The sequence below is a fragment of the Gracilinanus agilis genome, chromosome 4 (assembly GCF_016433145.1).
Source record: "Gracilinanus agilis isolate LMUSP501 chromosome 4, AgileGrace, whole genome shotgun sequence".
Taxonomy (NCBI): Eukaryota; Metazoa; Chordata; class Mammalia; order Didelphimorphia; family Didelphidae; genus Gracilinanus; species Gracilinanus agilis.
In genome coordinates, this window is record NC_058133.1 from 301,036,029 (window position 1) to 301,061,702 (window position 25,674).

The 25,674-nt window shown below is 34.0% G+C and overlaps 1 protein-coding gene across 1 annotated transcript in view; it reads right to left on the reverse strand.

Annotated features, from left to right (window-relative positions):
• The window catches only part of EYS (eyes shut homolog), a 1,520,124-nt gene that overhangs the window by 1,175,098 nt on the left and 319,352 nt on the right, over positions 1–25,674 (reverse strand). Inside the window, exon 5 of the mRNA XM_044675358.1 lies at positions 6,839–6,963. Coding sequence (XP_044531293.1) covers positions 6,839–6,963 — 125 coding nt within the window. The remainder of the gene's footprint in view (positions 1–6,838; positions 6,964–25,674) is intronic.

Here is a 25,674-nt window from a genome sequence, read left to right on the forward strand (position 1 = left end):
GGGGGGGGGTTGAAGGGGAAGGGAGGAGCATGAATCATGTAACCATGTTAAAAATGAATATTAATAAATGTAAAAAAAAAGTCTCCAAATAATCTATCCATACTGTTACATCTTAGCCTCAGAGGTTTCATTTAGTGCACAATCATCTGTGGAAAAAAAAGTCATGCACCAAAAACAAAAAAACAAAAACAAAACAAAACAAAACAATAAAAAAAAAAACATGTACCAACTCTCTCTCCTCTTTAGTCTTGGCTTGTAGACTTTTTAAGTGAGATAATTTGCCTTCACTTCAGGACCTGATCTTAGGCTATTTTTATTCTCATTGAAGGTGTCTGACAACATCATTGAAAACATCATGCTAAAAAGCACAAGAATGATCACACAGTTCTGCTTCACTACACTGAGGAAAGACCTATGTAAATATGCCCATTCTGGAGGTTACATATAGTACTGATGAATTTTTCTGGGCAGCCAAGTTTTGCCATGATTTTTCATAAGCCCTCACAACTGACAGTATCGAAAGCATTGGTCAGATTAATGAATAATGTATACAGAGCAATATTCTGCTTCTGGCATTTCTTCTGAAGCTATTGTACAACAAACTATCTACTTTTCTTCAGCCCTTTCTGAAGCTGTGTTGACTCTCAGGTACGTGGCCATCTTCCAGGTGAAATATTAACCTAATAAGGAGGACTCTGGAAAGAATAGTGCAGCAATGATGAAGAAGGAGACCCATCTGTGATTGTCATAGCAAATTTTATTTCCTTTTTTTTTTTAATAGAGGTGGACAGTGGCGACATCCCTGATTTCCTGGGGGATAACCTCCTTTTACCATGTAATTTGCAAGATTTCATTCAGCTTTTGTATGAGCAGTGGACCCATTACCTTGTAAATCTTTGCTTGAATAGAATCAGCACCTGGCCTTTTGCCATTCTAGTGAAGCCTTATGGCATTCAAAATGGCATTCATCTTTTTTACTTGGGAATTCAGTTCGCAAGGTGTTGATTTTAATCTGAAGTATATCATCAGTGGCCCTAGAATTGGTTGATGACAATCTTCTGAGAACACTATGGAAATGTTAAGACCATTTTTCTAGGATTATGTTCTTATCACTGATAGTAGTTCTCTTAGCACTGAATAGCCAAGATTCAACATAGGTCTTCAGCCCATGAATAATTGTTGGGATATCAGAGTAGTTCTTTGGGCTGTTTATCATCATAAAACTGAATTTCATCTGTCTTCTTATTGAGCCAAGAGTTCTGCATCTCTTTAAAATTACCTGTATTTACTTTTTGATGGAGTTAAATGTGGACTTCTTGGAAATAGATAAACTATCTTGCTGGAAAGGTATGTGAAGTTCTCATTTTTCATTTAATAGCTTTTGAATTTCCTCTTCATTTTCATTAAACAAATCCTGATGTTTTCAAGTGTTCTGGTGGATATGAGTAAATGCTGGTCTGTTCACTAAGTCTCTGAAAGCTGCTTAGTCTCCTTTTTCACTGTGTTCAAACCTGTTTTGGCTCAGTTTTCCCTCTAAGTTAGCAACAAACTGTTCATGTGTGGAAAAATGCTCTCATTTGCTGACATTAAGCCTTCTGATACTCATCTTCCTTTGAGGATGAAACTTTTATTGAATCTGAATGTTTAGCTTGGAGAGGATAAGTCTATGATCAGTTCAGTACTCTATGCCACATATCATTGCATCTTCACTTTCACATTCTATCTGTTTCTTCTTACAATGATAGTCACATAAATGACACTATTTGCTGTGAGGATGTATCCATGAAATTTTATTACTTTTAGGAAAATGGAGAAGTGTTGCTGATGAGGTCAGGAGACACACAAATCTTCAGGAATTAATCACCACTGCTACTGCTGTCTTCAACCCTATTCCCCCCAAGGACTCCCTGCCATATACATTATTCTGTGCCTACTCTGGCTTTAAAGTCTTTCAGAATTACATGCTTGCCCTCTTTTGGCAGAGTGATGATGAGGGTCTTTAAATCTTCACAAAATTTTCTTTTATTTCATCAGGATTCTTCAGGTTTCCCTTTCCCAAAAGTGGCAATTACATTGTCATGAACTTGTCATTCATTCCATTTGAGAGATATACAAGCTCATTGACTAGATTAGATTTAATTTCTAAACTTATACCAGCTTCACCATACTCCTCATCATCACAGTCAGCATGTCAGGAAAATGTGTATCCAACTCTGACTTTGGTAAGGTGGCCTTTATTTGCCAGCCTTGTTTCACTTAGGCCTACTATTTGGCTGTGTTATCTGCTGAAGTCTCTTGCAAGTCTCGTGGAGTTTATTTGTCTTTCAGATTTACTGGATTTTGTTTTATCAATAAGCATGCGCACATACCATGTATCAATAGTGAATAGAAAAAATTTTTGGAAAAGTTTTTGTATATACTTTTTTGTGTATTTCAACCACATGGTAGGATCCTTGCCAGCTCTAATAAGCAGGTTTATGTTAGGTGAAACACAATTTTTAGGGTACTTTTTCTAGCCACTTCTACCACATGCCAAGGGTGATCAATGCAAAGCTTTAAAAAAGAACTTCTCAGAAACTTAGAGGGCCGCCAAATCCCACTGTTGCTTTGGTCAAGAGGGAAGATGACCCTACATCTTTGGCTATATATGTGTAGAACTGTAACTATAACTATCAGTGAATCCAGACCTGCTGCTTTGTCACTTACTTGTTACCACAGAACTTTGAAGTAGGAGGAAATAATAAAATAGCAAAATGTAAAATAGTTAAATGGTATGAGTAATGTGTTTTGATTCACTCATTAATTGGATTTAAGTGAGAGTTATTAAAGTTGTCAGTCTCACTCTCTTTTCTAGGGTCATTTGAGACCAGTGGCAAGACGAAAATCAAGACAACCAGTCATGACTCAAGATGTGGTGGATAGCCTTGGCTTCTGTGGTGTCCAATCAAGCTCTAAGCACTCCATAGCATCTACTTCCACCACCTTTACTGCCTGTTGGACCAAACTTTTCATCTACCTATTCTGTCAAGGGAAGTCTTCATGTACTATGTGGCAGACATCCTATCAAGTCACCAGTGGGTTTGCATCCTGTTAGTTATCCTCAACTTGCTTTAGTCCATTTACTGAGATGGTTTTATTATGATGTGGACACCAAAGGTAGAAAGTAGGTGTGACAGAAGAGCTTAGCAATCCTCACAAACAGAGGTATTAGTCTTTCCCAAATACCTCATGTACCCTCATACACCCCTTTGACACATTGAATCTAATATTTATTGGTTGTGCCACATTGGATAATTTCTTAGAAATGGATTCTTCATCTATATCAGTGATTCCCAAAGTGGGCGCCACCGCCCCCTGGGGGTTGCTGCAGTGATCCAGGGTGGGCAGTGATGGCCACAGGTGCATTTGGGGGCGGTGATAGTGTGTGACAGGGAGCGCTAAGTAATATTTTTTCTGGAAAGGGGGAGGTAGGCCATAAAAGTTTGGGAACCACTGATCTATATAGACAAAACTATTTATATGCTGGGAGGAATCTTATGGACTATTAGATGACCAATGGATAGGCCTGGAGTCAAGATGATCTGAGTTCAAATCTGGTCTCAGATATTTACTAACTTTGTGACCCTGAGTAAATTATTTAATCTGTTTGTCTTAGTTTCCTCATCTGTAAAATGGGGATAATAATAATATATACTTTCTAGGTGTACTGTAAGAATCAAATGAGATAATAATTATAAAGCACTTAGCACAGTGTTGGGCACATAATAAGTGCTAGATAAATATTATTATTATTTATGTTAATGAGAGAGAATAAGCCTTGAAGTTAAAAAGATTTGGTCTCAAATTCAACTTATGGTACATACTGGTTTGTGATTCAATAAATAAGTTACTAAACTGCCTTATACATTACAGATTTTTTTGGTTAGGGGAATATATTTCCATGGAAAGCTTTTTCCCTTGAAGTTTGTACTTCTGTGAAATCACAGATCTAAGCCAAAATAAAACTAACAACAAAATACTACTTCAAACACCCTTTGTATGCAAATAATTCTGAAACTTAAACAGTAATATAAATGTATCATTACTAGATATCAGATTATTCAAGGTTTAGCTACCCTATCTCTGTGGCACATCATCAAATCCCATCTGTCATATTATCTGTGTGATTATGGTGAACTCAATCTCTGTGAGCCTCAGTTTCTTCAACTATAAAACTGAGATAATAATAGTGTCTGTCTAATAGGATTATTGTGATGACTTATGAGACAATTTATGCAAAGTGCTTTTAAAAAACATAACTTTTTACATAAATGTGAGCTGTTCTTATTAAATGAAAGAAATGAACAGAATAAGCTTTATAAATTAATGAAGTAAGACGTAGCAAGTTTGTGACTGGACCAGTCACAATAGTTTTAGAACCAGATCTTCTGACTCTAAGATTGCCATTCTTTATACAATACAAACCCACCTCTGTCTTATGCTGGAATTGCTAAAGTAAATATAATTAATCAGAAGATTAAAAAAGAAACTTGACATCATTTTAATATGTTTTGAATTTGTTGAATATCACACTGAAGTATGTATATGACTGTTCACAAGATGAAAGTCCCATTTCTTCATGTCTAGGCTTTAATAATAGACTTCCAACTCACCCTCAGGACTCTTTAATGTACTCTTTTTTTTTTAAACCCTTACCTTTCGTCTTGGAATCAATACTGCGTATTGGTTGCAAGGCATAAGAGTTGTAAGGGTAGGCAATGGAGGTCAAGTGACTTGCCCAGGGTCACACAGCTGGGAAGTGTCTGAGGCCAGATTTGAACCTAGGACCTCCTGTCTCTAGGCCTGGCTCTCAATCCAGTGAGCTACCCAGCTGCCCCTCTAATGTACTCTTTAAACTGCTGCCTATTATAATATGCAGAGAACACTCCTTTATTCTGAAAACAAACAAAAAAATTAACTGCCATAAACATCGATTACCTTCTATTGACAGAAATAAAGTATAATATTTATTCTTCCTGACATTCATTGGACCTCCGAGATCTAGCACTGACTTACCTTTCTAGTCTTATCTGCTATTCTCCTTCAAGTTAGATAATGGATATAAAGCTTTTATAAACTTCTAAGTCCTATATAAATGTCAGTTGTTGATATATTATATATTTGGGCCACTCTGGACTATTCTCCATCCAAACATCTCTCAATATGGAATGGCCTTTACTTCTTTTTCATCCCAGGTAAAAAACCTTTATTTTCTACATTTATATCCCAATTTAATTTCATTTAATTTCCATGAGAAAAAAGTCTTTGTAAACTGTAAAGGCAATATGAATGTAAGCTATTTTAATATAATTTGTTCCCAAATTCTTAGGGTTGCTTTAAGCGATTTTTGGAAAAACCGTATCTTTATAGACTCATAATCCATTTCTATCATTGAGATCAGGGGTCATTTTCTTGAGAGACAGCTCCCACAAACTGAATTTTAGCATTCATTTCCTTAAAACCTTGAACTTCTCTTTTGAATTCATCACGTTATCCATTGAACTTCAATAATTTTTAAATTTCGCATTGTTAATTACTCTTAACACCTATGCATATTGGAAGATTTCTGAAACCCAATAGATGTTTGTGACAGCTGATATGGCATTAAAATTCATTGCTTTACATCTAAGCAGTCCCTAAGCTTCTCTATACTAGACAGGCCCTCAGATTAAATAATCAGTCACCAGTTTTATATTCAGTCTTTTCAATTTTGAATGCTCTATTACTTTGTTGGGGAACCAGAAATCATATTCTCTTAAAGGTTCTATATCTATAGTTCCTTGAAAGAGCATTGAATTTGGAGTCAGGAAGTTCTAAATTTGAATTCTGCCACAGACCCTAACCTTTCATAAGTCAGTAAACCTAGGAGGTCCTTACTTTATTCATCTCTAAAATGGTAGATTTTTGTGAAATGACAGTTAAGGTCTCTTTGGACTTTAAATTTATAATCCTATTACCCAAGGGATCATCTCACAAGGGATATTTCAGAATTCCTAAACCCTGAACAGCAGATTCTATGACAAAGGATAGATAAGGTAAATAGAATGAATGAGATTGGGAATGGCAAGAAAGAATGCAATGCGGGTGTAGACAAGTAAAAGAATAGATCAGATCCTGTACTTTCTCATACCAGTAGTGGACTTGCAACTTGATAGCACAAGTAACCAAATTGAGTTGATTACCTTAATGAGTCCTGATTAACTGATTCCACTCAGATATCTAGTTGCAAATTTAAAGGACTATTTTTTAGTGCTTTTCAGTCATATATTTTAAATAACTTAGAACTGGGAATAGTTAAAAGTTTAGTTTGTGGTCCAAATTGCTTAATCATACAACATTTCAAGCCTTAGCTCATGTGTCATCTCATCCATGTAAACTTCCCTGATTAAATAACCTGAAAAGAATTCTTTCTTTCAAGTATTCTTAAAACATTTCATCTGAGAACCTCTTTAGCTGCCACCACAATGATACTTAACTTTATACAAGTAATATTCTACTCTTACCCCAACTCCTTGTCAACATCTTATCCAAGGTAGGAAATGTTTCACTTTGTGTGTGTATGTTTGTGTGTAAATGTGTCTTTTTATATAAACATTATCTAGTTCATTCATTTGTTCATTCATTCAGAATTCAAGAAGTATTATAAAATACTTATGAATCAGGTACTGTACTGGATCTGGGAATAACACAGTGCTGTGCATATAATGGGTATTTAATAAATATTTTTTGAATTGAGATGTGTTGAATAAAAGGAACACAAGAGTGTAAGATATGATTGAGGTTCTTCCTTGACAATTACCTTGCTGACATTTGCAATTAAAACCATTCACAAGATCTTCACAGTCTGCACCATGTAGACAAGGTGATGATGAACATTCATTTATGTTTATTTCACAAAAATTACCAGAAAGTCCTTCAGGACACCTAAATCAAGAGGAAAAAAAATCAGTTACATGTGCTAATAATGTATAATTTTAAAAGTACTTTAAAATATGGCTCCTTCCTTATAACAAACCTATAATATAGCCAGGAAAAGTGACTTTATCCCCATTTTTCAGATGTAGAAACTAAATATCAGGAAGACTAACTAAAAAGCCCAGTCAAAGAGCTATCAAGTTTCAGCACAAGGATTTGAACATGTCTTCTTATTACTTATCTAATGTGCCTTTTACTAAGGCATGTTGTTAATGCTAGTTTTCATTATACATAGCCTATTTTCATGAGAAAATGACTAGTTCTCAAGAGACTGCATAATTGTATAATATTGTCCCTTATACATACAATTTTGTAATTTGTCAATGTAAGTTACTCAACCACCTGTACATATTGTAAGACTTGTATAATTGAAAGAGAACATTTGGTTGATTGTTTTTTTCTTTTTAATCCATCCTAAAGTAATATAGTCTGCATGAAAAAGTACTTCATCTCTAGATTTCAGGTAAACATATCCTTATTGATTGTTGACTCTTAACTTTGGATTTGACATGGTAACTAAGATCCTTTAATCTGTTAAACTCAATTATTTTCATTTTTATGTTCAGTTTTGGATATTGGGTATTCTATTTAAATGACAGTTTATTCTTATATTAAAACTATTTATTAGTTGCAAAGTATTTATTAGATTGATTATGATTAATGAATTATTTAAAGATGAATATTTTATATATATTAAAAAATTAACAAAATTTTCTAGATTAATGGTCTCTGAGCTTTTTCGCTGAGAGGAGTGATCATAATAATTTTCTAAACTCATTGAAGAGTCAAACAGAACTCTAAAGACCATTTAGTATATGTATACAAATTTTGGTTCAGCTAGGAGCTACCTGTGTGGCTTTAAATAAATCAGTTAACCTCTGTAGCCTTGATTTCCTCACTTTCAAAGTGAACAGAATGAATTAAATGATTTCTAAAACCCTTTTTCCCCTCTAAATATTATGATCCTTCTGAATTGAATATGGAATTTGGTCTTGTAAATGATTATATTAGCACTTCCATAAAAAAGAATATGAAACATATATAAATTATAGAGAAAAAGGAACTATGACTATAGATGGTGTTGAAGGGAGGAAATGAAAAATTATTACTATTATCAACTGACCAAAATGTCTATTCTTTAATGTTTAGTTAGCAGTTTAAAAGTTAATGTGAGATACAGTTTCCGATCTTTTTCTCTTCCTTCTGTTCAGATCTAGATTCAGCTTATTTCTCTGCTTAATATGTATATATATATATATATATATATAATATATATATATATATATACTAACTCAATAAACTTGCCATCCAATTGCATGTCATAGACATTCTTTAGAGAATGTAGTTTTTGAACACAATATTTTTTCAATGGTGCCATATAAGCCTTTTGTGGTTGTTCCTTCTTTTCAGTCAAGTATGACTCTACATAATGTCATTTGAGATTTTCTTGGCAGAAATACTGGAGGGATTCATTATTTCCTTCCCTATCTCCTTTTTACAGACTAGGAAATGGATGCAAACAGGAATAAGTGACTTGGCTGATCACACAACTAATAATTATCTGAAGTTGGGTTTGAACTCAGGTCTTCCTGACTCCAGGGCCACTCTCCATCCATTGGATCCCATAGTTGATCAATAGAGAGTCTTAGGACAACATAATTTTCAAAAAATAAAAATTGCGTATGATCCAAATGGTAATAGAGTTATTTATTCAGATTTGGAATTAAAAGGCCTTCATGTTATGCATGAAAGATGTGAAGTATACAATCCAGGAAATTTATATTTAGAATTGGAGGTAGTTTAACAATGCAATGAGAACATTAAATTTAAAGATAATAAGAGTCTTGATGGTCAATGAGTATAATTCCTGTTATCAAGAAATATGTATATATATATGTATATATATATATACATATATATACATATATATATATATATATATAAATAATCTGAGTAGGTCAAAGAAATGCAGTTTGGGTCAAAGGAAGGATAAATGGGGATATTAGGGTGATTATATGTTGATTTGGGGAGGAAATGAAGGTATGGGAAGGTATATAGGAGATAGAGGAAATGGGGTATGTAAGAGAGGGCAGCTCAAACAGGTTTATTCCCAGAGGCTTGAGACAGAGGATACAGGGAGGAAACTAGGGCCAGTAAGAAATGTTTAGGTTTGGCTGGAGGGTTTCTCTTGTTAGTTTCTCCAGTCTCTTTTGGGAGGAGTCGAGAGGGCCCCTCCCTGCCAGTCAAACTGATGGCTGGAGGAAGTCTCTGGAGGTACTTCCTGCCAAGATGGATGACCGAGTTTTCTCAAGAAATAAAAGAAAATGATTCCTTTCTCTTGAGCACTTGTCTTAATTTTCAACACAATGACTCACCACAGAGTTTGAATAGGTAACAAGGGGACTTATTAATACTGGGGTCAGTCAGAAGGGGAGGAGGGTTCAGGGTTTTCTAACTGCTGCTAGGGAGAGGGTGATGGTGGGGGATGGGTTGTGGAGAGGTTTAGGCAGAGAGAGTCCGGCTCTCCCAGTCAGGAAGATTTGACTGCCTTTTAAGTAAAGTCTTTATCAAACCTAGAGGTAACTTATTTGAGGATACTCCAATTATCTAAAAAAACTAAAACCCACAATGTTCAATCACCAAGCCCTCCCTTCCACCGAGAACCCAAAGGAAAATCAGGGAAGGGGAGGGATGGAGATGGAAGATCAGGGAGAGGTCCAGAGAAATGAGATAGGTCCAAATTTCCCCAAAACAAATAAGCACAGGCCAAGGCTGAAGCAATTAGGCCAAAGCCAAAAGGCCAAAGCAAAAGCCTCCAGCCACAGCGAAAGCCAGAAGGCAAAAGCCCCGTCAGTTGGAAATTCACCTCTATTTATAGCTTTAAATTCTAACTGACTTTCTGAACATTCTAAGATGTTTAACTGACTTTTTGTGACCGTTAGAAATTACAGAAGCAACATGTTTCTGTTAGCCACCTTGCATTACATTCCTCATTTTACAGATAAACTGAGGCACAGAGAAGTTTAGTGATTTCTTCAGGTTCACACAATAAATATTATAGAACAGGACCATAGAGTCATAAATTTAGCCCTGGAAGGGACCTTAGTTCAATCTTCTCATTTTACTGTTGATGATGAACCAAGATAAAGAAATATAGTCATTTGTTCAGGGTCACACAACTAATAAATAATGACTATAACAAGCTGCCTCTTAGACCACCTAAGTGTTAAACAGTTAGAAATCCTAAAAGTAACACTTATATGCTTGGTGTGAGAAAGCACAGCCAAATTCTGAGCCAGAGAGAAGCAAGGTGTTAAGACATTTGTGTTATATTTTCCTGGTGGCCTCCAGCATCATTTTCAGGAGCAGTAAACCTATTTTTGTTCAAAATATGTAAAAAATTATGCAAAGTTAATGCTAATCCTTAATTTATTTAAACTTTCAGTGATGATTAATTTACCTTTTCTGAATTCTGTGAGGCTTAGATGTTTTGAATACCCACAAAACTATGTTATTTTTCACTTTTTTACCTTCTGTCCCACAACATGCAATATATAAAATTTTCTGTGATCTTTAAGTAGGACAACTCAGTCACTTCTGATACTAATAAAGTTGTATTTCTGCTATATTTACTCATTGTATGGAATAATAAACATTTTAATTTCAAATGAGAATCTCAAATTAAAATAGTCTAAATAAAAACTTAGGATATTTGTCAAAATGAAATTAAGAGATACTTTAAAAAAGGAATCCAGTACATAATTCAATAAGCAAATAAGATATTTTTAAATTACCCAAGTAAAATGGAAACATCAACCTAAGAAAGAAGCCAAAACTACAAAAAAAAAACCCAAAGCACAATATTAATCATTTCAAGTTGAGTTAAGTAGTAATTTAATTTAAAAGGTACTTAATTCCACACAAATAGTTTATCATTCGACTTTAATGTATGTACTTGCCTGATAAAATGGAGTTAGAATCTATAGTCCTCAATTTGACTGGGCTTTGATGCCATAATTGTATGTGAATGTGGTTTGATAATTGCCAAGGAGAGAACAGCATTACAAAGTGATTTTGATCGATTGTGAAATAGCTGGCATTAAATACATTAGCTCTAAGTGCTTACGAGATAAACAGAATGCACCTTTGTTATTAGAAGCTTTATTCAAGTCAATCTTTTTCAAGTCAGAACTATAAAGAAAATTTAACAAAAAATATATACATAGGGGCAGCTGGGTAGCTCAGTGGAGTGAGAGTCAGGCCTAGAGACAGGAGGTCCTAGGTTCAAACCCGGCCTCAGCCACTTCCCAGCTGTGTGACCCTGGGCAAGTCACTTGACCCCCATTGCCCACCCTTACCAATCTTCCACCTATGAGACAATATACCGAAGTACAAGGGTTTGAAAAAAAATATATATATATACATAAATTATTGCACAAAGAAATTTAGTGTCATCAGCAGAAAGATGACGAGTAAGTCATCATTTTATTTAGGCTAAGATCAATCCATACAATATAGTTTATAAAATGATGTTTAGTCCTAAGAATTCCTTTTTAGCTGTAACAATATAGTGACAGAAAAAAGGACAGAGGGAAAAACAAATCACATTAGACCAACAGAATATGTGATATAATTGTTGCTACCATTAACACAGAAATTTAATCTAAGGGCAAACCTTAATAGTTGCTTTGACCTGGAAAAAGCAGACTTGAAGAATCCAGCTGAGCTGAACAACCTGAAGAGCAGAGATGCTAAGGATATGGATGAAAGCTTTGTAAGAGCCCCATAAAAGGATAAAGAGCTTCAGGTTCTATATCATTGAAGGAGTGGATAATCTTGATTTCATGTGATCCCTAGACATAGTTCCATATATTCTAATTGTGTACCCACCCATTCTATGGAGGCTACATATATTGCTGCAAGAGAAAGTCCCAGTTTTAAAGAGAGATCATTGTATAGGGTTTTTTTCTATATGATCTTAGTTAAATGCCTTTGTTAAGAGCTATTTTTCCCTACTTGCTAATTGTTAATGGGGAAGCAGCTCATAAGTTATAATTTTAGAAGCTGTTGTTTTTGTCATTGAGTTGTTTCAGTCACATCCAACTCTCCATGAGCCCATTTGGTGTTTTCTGGATACTATAATGTTTGCCATTTCCTTCTGCAGCTTATTTGACACATGAGGAAACTGAGATAAACATGGTTAAGTTGACTTTCCAAATTCAGACACCTAGTAAATATCTAAGTCCAGATTTGAACTTGGGAAGATGAGTCCTTCTTTTTCAGTTCTGACTGTTTCATCAGGAATTCCTGTAAGTCCTATATTTCATTAAATGTGCATTTATACCCCTGGATGATTATTCTCAGGCTAAATTTGAACTCAAGCCTTCCTTTGACTTCAAATAGCATAGACTTCTTTTTACTTGAGATAACATCCCCTTCCTATGGGACTCAGTGAGTGAGTGGTCAGGTAAAATGTGGGAATTATAATAGTGATAATGATGATAATAACAATGATATATTCCTTTAAGATTAATTAACCATTTAATTCATATATTATTTTATTTGATCCTCACAATAATTGGGAAATACATGATAATATTATATTAATTTTCTAGATGAGGTTTCTGAGGCAGACAGTGGTTAAAAGACTTGCTCAGGATAATGTAATCTGAGACAGGATTCAAATGAGTTTTCCTGATTCCAAGTCAAGCATTTCTTCTACTGTCATCTAGGTTCTACCTTGAATATATCCCAGAGGTTGTGCTCTATCCCTTTTGGGGAGCAATAACTTCTTGGGGACTTTGCTGATTTTGTTGATTCATTTTTAAGTTAGCCTTGGTCTTCTGAGGAGAAATTGAACTTGTATTTCAATTACCCTATTTGCTTCAGGAGTCCACTGAGGATATTTTGGTCATCATGTACATTTTGGGAACTGAGAAGACAATTTTTAGTCCAGACTGCTTTAAATTTCAGATTGGAGAACCTTTTTGAAAACTATATAAATGAAGGAATTCACTTTCTTACTACTTCTGAATATAATACTTCTTCAACATGACTGATTTCTTCCTCTCTCTTTCACTTAAAAAAATACTTATTGTCTAGCACAGGCACTGCTAATAGAAACTCAATACATATTCATTGAATTGGACTGAAATGATCCCATTTCATCTCACTTCTAGTAGGATTTTGCTCTTCTTTTGAATTCTTTAATTTCTACATTTCTCCTGATTTCCCCTTGGTCCTTGAAAATGCTTTTCTCCCCTTTCCTTAAACACACATATACATACCAAAAATCAATCAACAAACAAAACTACAATCATAACAGCAATAAAACATTTCCCTCTATCCCTTCTAAACCCTTAAATTTCTGATTTATTTCTCATTTTCTGCTGTTCTATTGGTATACCTTACAGATTTTGTTTACATTTTCCAGTCATTTTCACAGAGAACTAGATTTTTGAGTTAAATGAATTGAAATGAAAGAATCAAGGAAGCTGCTATTTAAGGATGTCTACTTAAGAAAGAATAATGAATATATTATGCAGTTCAAATAGTTTCATTTAATTTTTATCATCATCAGCAGCACTAACTTGGTAAAGTCTTGGATTATCACTTTGCTTTGACATAAATTACCTCACCTAATGATTGTAATCAAGAAATAACTTGTTAATTTGATTTGTTTGCTTGAAATAAAAGGTGAGGGTAATTTATGAATTTGCTACTGTTCTTCCTGCTGCCAATAGTAACATGTATTGTCTTATTTCTGAAACAGATGCAGTAAAAACTTACTTAAAATTCTTTCATGACATAGACAAATAGAACTTAGAAAATGCTCCTTTTATTTCTGAAAAAGGGAAAAATGTCTATATCATACAGCATTTTGTAGAACTTATAATTGTTTGGAGTATTTACTCAAAAGACCTTTAAGAGAACTAGATGACCAAGACATATATCAGGGTTTGTGACCTGAGACAACAAAATAATTAAAAAGTGGCAGACTAATGAATAAATATACAATGAAAGATTACAAATCCCTTTCTCTGGCATTCAATATTTCTTATGAATTAACTTTAACATATAGTTCATGTCTTATTTCACTATTTCCCAGACATCATAGAACATAATTGTTTATTGTGTGTTTTCAGGTTAACTGGAGGCTCTTTGAAGGGATGCAGACTCTTTAATTGTGTTATTTCTGATGGAATCATATTGACTCAAATAAAATCACATACTCTCTTTTAATATCTTATGCTATGGTACAGTGGTCAAAGTTCTAGCTTCATAATCAGACCCCTACTACTTGATATCACTATAATTTGGACAAGTCACATTCACAATGAGTTTTACCTTTCTGACCTATAAAATTGAGGAGTTTAACTAGATGGCTTCTGAGGTCCCTTCCCACTTTAGTTTTCAGATTTAATAAAAACAAACCTACATATTATATACAATACAATTAAATTAAAAAGTACCTCTTGATAGCATGATGAAGTAGATAGAGGGTCAGCCTCTGAAATATAAAGAACTGTATCCAGGTATTCTGATACATATGAGCCAGATGACATTGGGCAAATCAAGTGACTTCTTAATGTCCCAAATATTTATTTATGAAAATAATTTGTAGACCATGTGTACATTTGCACACTTTAAAGGGAGTTTCCTAGTCAAGGGTTCCTTCACTAATGAAATCATAGGTGATTGTAATATATAGTATTATTTATGTGTAATATAGTGATTTATATATATATATGTATATATAAATATACAAATATATACCATTAAAATTAAACTGTATGTAATAGACGTTCACAGATTTGTAAACAATTGTTTTACTTCATATTCTACTGTGCATTTTGGAATGCCATTTAATTCATGAAAGATGAAAAGCTCAAATAAGATTGTGTGGAGTAAGAAAGAGAAGGCTCAGGAAAGAGCCTTGAAAGAGCCACAGCCATGGTGACTGGATATGATATGGATGAAGAACCATCAAAGGAGTCTAGAGATGAATGACTGGATGAAGAAAGAGAGAGACAGAGACAGAGAGACATAATGAGACAGAGAGACAGAGTGACAGAGAAAGACAGAGAGAGACAGAGACAGAGACAGGCAGCGAGATGTACTAAGCATTATGCCAAAAATGCGGGGCATACAAATCTTAGTGAATAAGACTGCCCTTTCCCTCAAGGAGCTTACATTCGAATAAGGATAGAAACATAAAGGAGAGCTTACAACAAAGAGTGAGTTGATGGAGGGGGTGGAGTATTCAAAGTCTACTCAGAAGTGAAGAGGAATATGGCTGGGACCTGTCCTGAAATTGTGGTCTAGACAATCAGAACAGTGAGAATTCAAGATGGAGGAGGATAATTGTGAGAGAGTAACCTCCCAAAAATATAGAAAAAGGAGAATATGCAGAAGGAAAAAAATGATCACCAATGTTAAATGCTCCCGAGTTCAAGAAAGGGAAGGTTTAAGTAAATGTCAATAATTTTGGCAATGAAGACTTCACTGATATTTTCAGAGGAGGTAGTTTTAGTTGAACAATGAAATAAGAAGGCAAAACTCATGCCAGACTCCAGTTGAATAATCACAAATCATTTTATCCTTGTTTCTATGCAGGGGATCTGGTCACCACCCTCCCAAGTCTGGAATGCATTCCCTTCCATATCATCCTCATGAAATCCCTTCCATCCTTCATAAAAGAAATTCAAGCATCACTTTCTCAAACACCTTTCATGATCTTCAATTGTTATGAACCTCTCTCATGAACTACACTTTTTATTTTGCATTCATACTAATTTTTATGTATATAATTATTTATACACTTTTCTTCACAGATAGAATTTTAACTCCTTTAAAGTTGTGTTTCATTTTTATCTTTGTAAAACTAATATTAATCACTAAAAAAATACACATTGACTGCTTATTCCTTCTTCCCCCCAAATTATTATTATTATTTTTATCCAGTTCATGAGTTTCTAGAGGACTGGTAAATTCTGAGTTTCTTTTGTTCTCCATAATAGGTGACCTGTAGGTAAATAATAAGGAACATAGTAAATATATTTGTCTTTGATTGTCTTTTAAATAATTACTAAAATATTTTATATGATCTCAGTCACATAGTTAAATGTTAGCAGACTCTTAGGTCAAGTGGCATAAAGGTACATTTTCAATAACTTTAATAAATATTGAGAATAGATACATATAGAGGAAATAGATGAATTATGCCTATAAAAAGATCATTTTTAACAGAACATTTTTACTATTACACTAATCATCTTGTACAATTCCATTACCACTAATGGGAATTATACATGCATATAGAGAAAAGAGTGTTCTCAGAAAGCAATGATTGTACCATAAATCTAAGTTTCTGGAGAACAAGTTATAAGTCAGAATAAAATGTCTAAAATAGAGTTGGAACTACTTATGAACAGGCAGAGTGATTGTAATAAAAAAAGAAAATAGCCTTTCTACAATTTTCTCCTTATTTTGAACTTTGAAAATAAGCAAGAATCTCTTCTCTGCAATTTTTTTTGTTTTGGTTAGAAACAACTTTCAAAATGTAGTTACTTTGGTCAACTCAAAATTGATGATTATATTATATTGCATACTTTATTATATATTTAACAATCAGCCAGAGTCATTAGCTATGTGACCTTGGGTAAGTCATTTAACTCATCTAAATTTCAATTGAACAATGGGGCAATAATACTACCTACTTCCCAGGGCTGTTATGAGAATCAAATAAGACAACATTTATAAAGTATTTAACTCAGTGTCTAGCCTGTGGTAGGCCCTATATAAATAATAATTATTTTTTATTTGATTAAACATAAATATTCTCATTCAATGAACAAATATTTATTTTTTGCCACACCCTGTGTTAACTGTGGATACAAATTATATGCCTGTATGACATGCATGTATTTAGAATGAAAATAGCATAACTACAAATAAATTCAGGGAATTTGTAAGACTGTAGGAGGCAGCTGGGTTATCAGGGAGGTTTTATTTAGAAAGTAGTACGTGATATCCACCTTGAAGAAGGAGAAGGAATCTGTGAAGGAGAGGTGAGAAACAAATTCATTACAGACAAGGGAGATGGTCAATGGAAAAATGTAGATATAGGAGATGGAGTGTTATATGTATGAGGACCAGAGAGAAGGCCACTTTGGCAAGACTACATAATGGAAAAAGTAGAGTACCAAACACTGAAGCTGGAAATGATATTTAAACACCTATTAGCTACAGAATGATATGAGAAGGGAGTGGGAGAGAGAAAATTTAGATAATAGTTACTGACCACATTAAATTTTCCATGTAATAGTAGTACATACATAATGTGTTAGAAGTGAAATGGTCAAGTACAAAACAAAATTTCACTCAAGGCCTAAGGGAAAAGGTGAATGATGTTTGCGAGTTCAACAAAGACTTCATGAAGGAGGTAAAATTAGAGCTGAGCTACACAGAGGCTAGGCAATAGTGGGAAGTAAGGCCTTCTCTTAACCAGAGAGGAGAAGAATGGAAGGAGGCAGGAAAAAGAAAATTTTAAATGAAATGATTTTTTTTTTCCTTTTCACCAGTTGGACTTCTTGGTTTCAACTCTACCATCATCATTCCATGATCTCCACCATCCTTCCCATGCTCTGTGGGTTTTTAAATATTGTGGTCAGAGAAACTGCATCCTTCAGCATGTCCCAGGGGTTTCTTCCCCTTACTTCCTAGCATGGGATTGGTTTTGAATGGACCAATCCTGTGTTAGGGAGGGACCATGCCTTCTACTTTTGGGTGCAGCATTGGTCTACATAAGGACCAGTCCTGGGCCAAGGAGGGAACTTTGAGTAGATTCAAGGTTAGTCTATTTCAGGCAGGAGAAACTCCAGCATTTGTGTTTTTGTTTTTGTTTTTTTTTCTATTAAAGTTTGTCAGATGTTTATTATTTCTTTATTCAGCTCCCCTCATAAAATAAACAAATGACAACAAGAAAAATAATCATTAACAGAGAACTCAACAGAAGGGAGATTTCATTAACTTTGGTAATAACACCTAATTAGGACCCTAAGTTGTTTTTGCCACTCTTTTGAGGTCTGGAAGGTAGAGCAAAAAATCTCCCCTCCCAATGTCCCTATTTAAAGAAGGCTCAGAGTTGTGAACTGATCCAACCATTCTGGATGGCAATTTGGAACTATGCCCAAAGGGCTTTAAAAGACTATCTGCCTTTTGATCCAGCCATAGCATTGCTTGGTTTATACCACAAAGAGATAATAAAGAAAAAGAAAATAAACAGAAACATTTATAGCCACACTCTTTGTGGTGGCAAAAAAATTGGAAAAAGAGAGAATGTCCTTCGATTAGGGAATGGCTGAACAAATTGTGGTATCTGTTGGTGATGGAATACTATTGTGATAACAGTAATAATGAACTGGAGGAATTCCATGTGAACTGGAATGACCTCAAGGAATTGATGCAGAGTGAAAGGAGCAGATCCAGGAGAACATTGTACACAGAGACTGATACCCTGTGGTAAAATCGAATGTAATGGACTTCTCTACTAGCAGCAATGCAAGGAAGAATCCAGAGCAAGACTGAGGGACTTATGAGAAAGTAAACTAGCCACATTCAGAGGAAGAACTGTGGGAGGAGAAACACAGAAGAAAAACAACTGCTTGAACACATGGGCTGATGGGGATATTATTTGGAATGTAGACACTAAAGGATAACTCTAGTCCAACTATCAATAATATGGAATTAGGTCTTAATCAATGATACCTGTAAAACCCAGTGGGATTGTGCATCGGCTAAGGGGGGTTGGGAGGGGTTTGGGGGAGAGAGAAAGAACATGAAACATGTAACTATGGGAAAATATTCAAAAGAAAAATTAAAAAGAAAAAATAAGAAAAAAATAAAGAAAGCTCAGAATCCCAGATTTCTCATCTTTTCTAAGCTGTACTGTTTTGTTTTAAACTCATCATCATCATCATGTTCATGCATTGATACTTTCTCCAGTTATTCCTTTCCACCATACTTTTCAATTTCCTTTTGTGTGTTGTCTTCTTCCATTAGATAATAAGCTCTTTCTTATTTGTGTCTCTAGTGCTTAGCTCGATGCCTGACATATAGTAGGATCATAAAAATATGTATTATTAAAATATTATATTTTACTGCATTGTATTTGTATTATAGTATAAATGTAAGAACAGTTACTTTCATAGTAGTGCGGAGTTTGGGAAGCAGAGTAATAAATTCAGATAGTGTGGCATCTGATTTTAAAACATCTTGAATGCCAAGCAAAGGAGTTTGGGCTCTATCTGGTAAGAAACAGAGTAAAAACAGAACAAAACTTAAAAAGCTTTCTGAACAGATGAGTGATATAGCCTAACATAAAAAAATATTGACTTATCAGGAATATAAAGGTTGGATTGGAAGAGTAGAATATGAAGGGAAGAAACTTCATAATTACAATAGTTCATGTTTTTGTGAATAAAAGTGCACTTTGATGGTGTCAGTGGTGCTATAGAAGGAAAGAATGAGAAGTCAGTGGTAAAAACAGAAGAGGAACAGAACTAGTGAGTTCAGAGCTCTGAACTAAAGAATAATAAGCCAGGCATAATTAGGATATAAACAGTGTATGGTAAAGTCAAAGGTTACAAAGACAAAAAAAGAGAGATATTTAAGAAAGACATTATAAATGAATGGGGGAGAGAAGTACAATTTCAAATGGTTGAGGAGATATTGGATTTTTAGAAAATGGAGGCAAATGACTTTTTTCCAAGAAGTCTGGTAGTGAGGAAGTAGAGATAAATGAGATAACAATAAAAATGGTAGGAAGGTGTGATATAATTTATTTCTTGGACTGCAGAGATGTATGTAATCCTTTCTTTAGGTAGTTAGGAAGCCAGGAAGAAAAGAGAGAAAGTGAAGTTTTTGAGAGTATGATTAGTAAAGCAGTCTTAGAGGAGGTAAGTTTTGGGAATAAGGTTAAAGTGGAAATATTAGCTAAAGATAATTTTTATTTTTTATTATGATGCCTTATTACAAAAAATAAGCAAAGGATTATAGAGAATTATGATATTCAGAAGGCTTAGTTAATAGAGAGATTGAAAATACTATTTTTTTAAAAAAAGGCTAAATTAAAAAATTCTAAACTTAGTGAATACTGAAAGAAACACACACACACACACACACACACACACACACACACACAGTATTTCCAAATACTGAGTAGAATGGTTAAAAAGTCGGTTTTTTCAATAGTATCTTCTTCTCTGTTCACACCCCTACTCCCAACTTCCATGGTTGTTGTGAAGATCAAATAAGATATCTATAAAATTCCTGCCAAGTAATTAGAGATTATATAAATTCTAGCTATTAATAATAATATTTGTAACATAAATCAATGACTATTGCATTCAGATTTTTAAGGTTTTAAAATTTTAAAAATTTAAGATTTTAAAATCACTGCTACTCTCAAAGCTTGTTTGTGCTGCCTTCTAAACTCACTTCTATTCTTTTTATGTATGGTCATCTCAATCTTCTACATGAAACAAATGGCCTAACTCATTGGTTCAAAAAGCAATTTGAGCTTATTATCTTTTGCTATGTGTGTTTGTGTGTGTGTGTGTGTGTTGGGGAGGATGTGGACATGTGAGGGGATGTGGTTGGACATTTAGAAGTAAAAGAATAACCCTAGAATACCTATGGCATAGAACTGGCTCAGTAAGAAAGAAAAAAAGATCTTTAAGAAATATGAGTTTTAAAAAGTATTTTTAAACACTAAAATATTTGAGGCAATTTACATTTACATAGTTGTTGATGAGAATTACTTTGCTCTGGGTATATTTTGATTTACCTATTATTTTCTAATACTTCCCTGACCTCAGACAGTGATATCATAGACTTTGAAATAATTGGCCACCCAAACATATCTAGAAAAAATTTCAATCAGTTTTCTTGTTTATGTAGTACAGGCCAAATTCATAGAGAATCTAATTTATGTCTGAATGCTTTATTATTATTCAAATGCAATCCTAAAATTTCTATGTATTTGCATAAGGTTCTTAAAAAATAGGCATCCTTGTTATCTTTTAAATAGATAAAACTATAGGAAGGGGTATGATGGAGCCAAATCAAATTGCTGGCAAGGGCTGATTGTCAAATTTTCACCTTTATGTATTTACCTCTTGGAAACAATTGACAAATGCTACAAATAATAAAATGGTGGAAATTATTAGTAATGCAGATTAAACTCCAAAGGTACCCTGCATCCTTTTTTTTTCAATGAACTGATTGTTAAAAACTTACCAACACAGGCTTGGCTATAGGTCATTACTTCAAGGATCTTTGATTTTGATAATGTTGGAACTGTCTGTGTAATAATTTTCTTAACCACTTCAAATTACAACTTTTTCAGTAAGTAAGTTCTAATTATTAGAAAATGATTTTATATCTTAGTTGAAACCTGAATTCAATTAACTTCCACTTAGTTGCTGGTCCCCCTGCAACTATCTAAAACAAGTATAATCTCTCCTTGACATGACAGATATTGAAATAGCTGAAAATAATTATCATATCCCCCTGGAGACTTCAATTCTTCAGGTCTTTTTGGTGCCATGAAAAAACCACTGAGCTGGAAGTCAATACATATATGTTCTAATTCAAGCCATGTTGCTAGATATGTGGTATGAAGTATCACTTGGCTTCTCTAACACCTCAACTTCCTTATTGGTATAATGAAATTGAACGACCAGCAGTGTCGCACTCAAATAGAAATGGATCCCTGGGAAGTTCATATTGACTTAGAAAATCACAAATCAACATTATCTATATTTTCCTGTATTTTTATTTTTTGAACATTTCTCAATTATTTTTTAAAAAAAAATTTTTAACCCTTAACTTTGGTGTATTGTCTTATAGGTGGAAGAGTGGTAAAGGTGGGCAATGGGGGTCAAGTGACTTGCCCAGGGTCACACAGCTGGGAAATGGCTGAGGCCGGGTTTGAACCTAGGACCTCCTGTCTCTAGGCCTGACTCTCACTCCACTGAGCTACCCAGCTGCCCCCTCTCAATTATTTTTTAATCTGTTCTACTAGAGAGTTTTGGGGGCCACATGGTGCCATTAACTATAAGTTTGCCACTACTGAACTAAGCAATCCTTAAAATATACAACTTGATGATGAGTTTTTTTTTCAAATGTTTTCAACCACTGTTTTGTTCTCACTGACTGATACAGTTTACCATTTAAAGAATTTGTCTTCTTCAGGTGTTCAGTTAATCAAGATTTGAATTTAAATGCATTTTAGAAAAAGAGAATTCGAACTATTTCATAAAAATTCAAACTTTTTATTAAATTCCATATTTTAGGTATTACAAGGAGAACCATGGTAATGTATTACTAGTCATCTAAGTAGGTAAGATTAATATTTCATATCTATAAATTTTAATACATGACATATCTATGTTAAGCTATATGGATATTTTTGTCAGAACTAGTCATTCAGCTTTTCTTTTGTATTTTGAGATATGACACTATACATATATATATAGGCATTTGAATTTAAGACTCATCTAATTTATTTGTCTTTGGAGATTTTAAAAAGGAAAAAAGTAAAGAAGTACTATATTTGCTGTGTTCTGAATAAGAAAACAAGAAAAAAGATCAAAGATGGGACCAAAACCTGTCTATCCTCTAAAACTGATCTTAGATTCATATGATTTACATATACCTATCCAGCTTTCCCAGGACCTATCCTGACAGAAGTAATAAATAGGAATTTAAAAGAAGATATGACTCATTTCCCTGGCTCTGGCCATTTTTGAGATTAATTCTATGATGGAATTGTTTATCAATTCTATGCTAAACTAACTGTATCTCATTTCAAGGTTCCATTTAATAAAGGAAACTGGGGATATAAAAATACAATTCTAATTGAAAATGATCAGGTTGCTAATATATCTGGGCTCTGTTACAGCTTCTCCAATGTACAACTACCCTGTCTACTGTAATTCTCCTTGAAATGGCTTGAAGTGAATGGAGATGTTAGCTGGCAACTCACCAGCTCAAATCTTCTCATAATTAATATATTAGTGCATGAATAGGACTTTAAGAAAGGCCTTTGAGATTGTTTACATTCAGATAATTTATTCCTCTTAAGATTTTCTATGGCTTCAGTTAGACTTATTAAAATGCTGATTAAATGTTCTGACCTCTGCCCATTTACCAAACTGTACATTAACTGAGGATCATTCTTTCCAATTTGCAATTTTGTAATTAGCAATGTAAGCGGAGAAAAAACATCCAAGTTCCACTTAGGAAAACTCATTTACATAGTGGAACCACATCCTCCTCGTGAAGTATTATAACTAGCATGGTATTGTATAATTCATGGGCAGAACACTTTTTTTGCCATGTAAAGTTTATATTTCCTATCTCAAATAGTTGGGAGAAGGAAGAATTATAATACAACATCTAAAATATGTGATAGAGGAAATTATGCAAAATAAAAATTATCATATAATAAATTATTTACATAAAATCATGCACCTTTTCCCCCTGAATTTCCTGCTAAGGTAAATAGATTATCCTCCATTACAAAGAGGAAAATGTTCTCATGCAAAAAGTCCTCATTAGAATATTTTCTAATTCATTAAGTATTCATTAAGTAGCTTTATTAGGCAAGAATCTAAATAATGTAGATGTCACAATGGGAAAAAAAATACAATTTAGCCTTCAAAGCACTTATAAGCGAATGGAACATTTAAGAGAATTACACAAATAGCTAAAATATAATTTAGATACCACTTCTGACATAAATCAATCCAAAAGTATTTATTAAGTGATTGCCATTTGCTAGGTATTATGCTAAGTGTTGGGCATATAAAATCAAAATTAAATAGTCCCTGACTTTAAGTAGTTTACATTACTTAGGGGAGGACAACATACACACATAAGAACTCCTTGGCTCCCTATAGTAGAGTCATGGTATCTACATTTTCCCCTCAGAGTTCTAGGCTTAACATTAGAAGTCTGAGGAATGTCTCTTTCCTACTGCAATGGTTCAAACCCTGTAAAAATTATGAATGCTACCAACTCCTCAAGTTATGTCTACTAATGACCAATTATAGTTTCATTTAACAAACTAATATTAATTAGCTTTGACAAAGAGGTGTTTTACTTCAATGATATAATAGGAATAAAAGTATGAACATTATCCTTCAGTAACTTGGGAGCACATTTTTCCCTTTACTACCTTTCCTTCTGGGAAGAGTGAACTCAAATTTAGATCACTTCCTATGACAGCACTGATGTAACCAAGGTCAGGTCCAAAAAGGGTATCCCTGCTAATGAATTTTTGTCTCAGCTACTGCTATGATGGGACCCAAAGGTCATCCCACCTCAAAAGTTACTACTTGTTCTTCAGGGCATCAGTGTTGACCTGTTTGTAAAACCCAAGCTATGGGATGCAAAGATGCTAGGATTTCACTATCCTGACATTTAAAAACTCTTAAGATTGAATTCTCCAATCTCTTCTCCCCTAAAAAGGAAGACCAAATATAGGGGCCAACTTGTATTTCACAGAGCCATATGTTGGTTTCAATGGAAAGAGCCTATGGCCTTTCCCCCTTACAATCAATGTCTCTTATCAGTCACTGTCAGTGAGAAAGCCAAATCAAGAGCAGACCAAGTAAGAAAAATGGTGCAGATTCATCATGGTTAAGAGGTTTGGTTAAGAGGCCAGAATTAGTTACAGAATGTCTATATATGCTAAAGTCTCTCTAAAACACTTCTATTACACATCTTTCTGGCTCTCCTGAAAGTAGGATCTCAAGAATCACCATAATGTATACAAGTCCCTTTACAAAAGCACACACAAAATACATGCAGAATGTCCATAAAATAATTAGAGGGATGAGGGATATAGGCAATTGGAGTAATCTAGAAAGATTATATGTAGAAGCTGTCAATAAAAGCAGAATTTTGAAAAACAAAACAAAACATTGAGGCCTTCCTGACCCATCTAGTCAGGACGGCAATTGATGACCTCCAGCCTATAAATTCCTTAATATTTAGTTTATTAGTGTCTCTCTTATTACATTCAATTGAATTGAAAAATATAGCTGCTCAATGGGGAGATATGAACACCATAATGAAAGGGAAAGGAATTTACTTTCAGTTAGTATAGATTTGGGAAGCATTCATATAGGATATGGCATTTGAGGAGAACCTTAAAGGTTGGGAAGGATATCAGGAGGCAGAAATAGGTCAGAAGGATCTGAAGTAGGAGTAAGAAAAGAGATTATGGAAAACATAGCCCATATTAAACCTAGCCTGTGTAGACTCAGAGTTTTGATGATGGATCAAGGATTCCAGATTTAAAGGTATTTGTAAGTCTATTGGAAAGAAACATTGAAAACTTAGAGAAAAGAACACTAAGAAGAAAAAAACAAACTTCTGATATCCACAGAGGTTATAAATGAAAACTATGGAGATAGATGTTTTCAGGTATTTGTAGAGTTATGTATTCATCCCTTCTGAAAACAATTTAGAATTATATACATTTCTCATATGTTATGACCTTAGTGGTTCTACTTCTGGTAACATAACCCAAGGTGATCAAAGACAAAAAGAAAAATCTACATTAAGCAAAACATTCATGGACCTTTT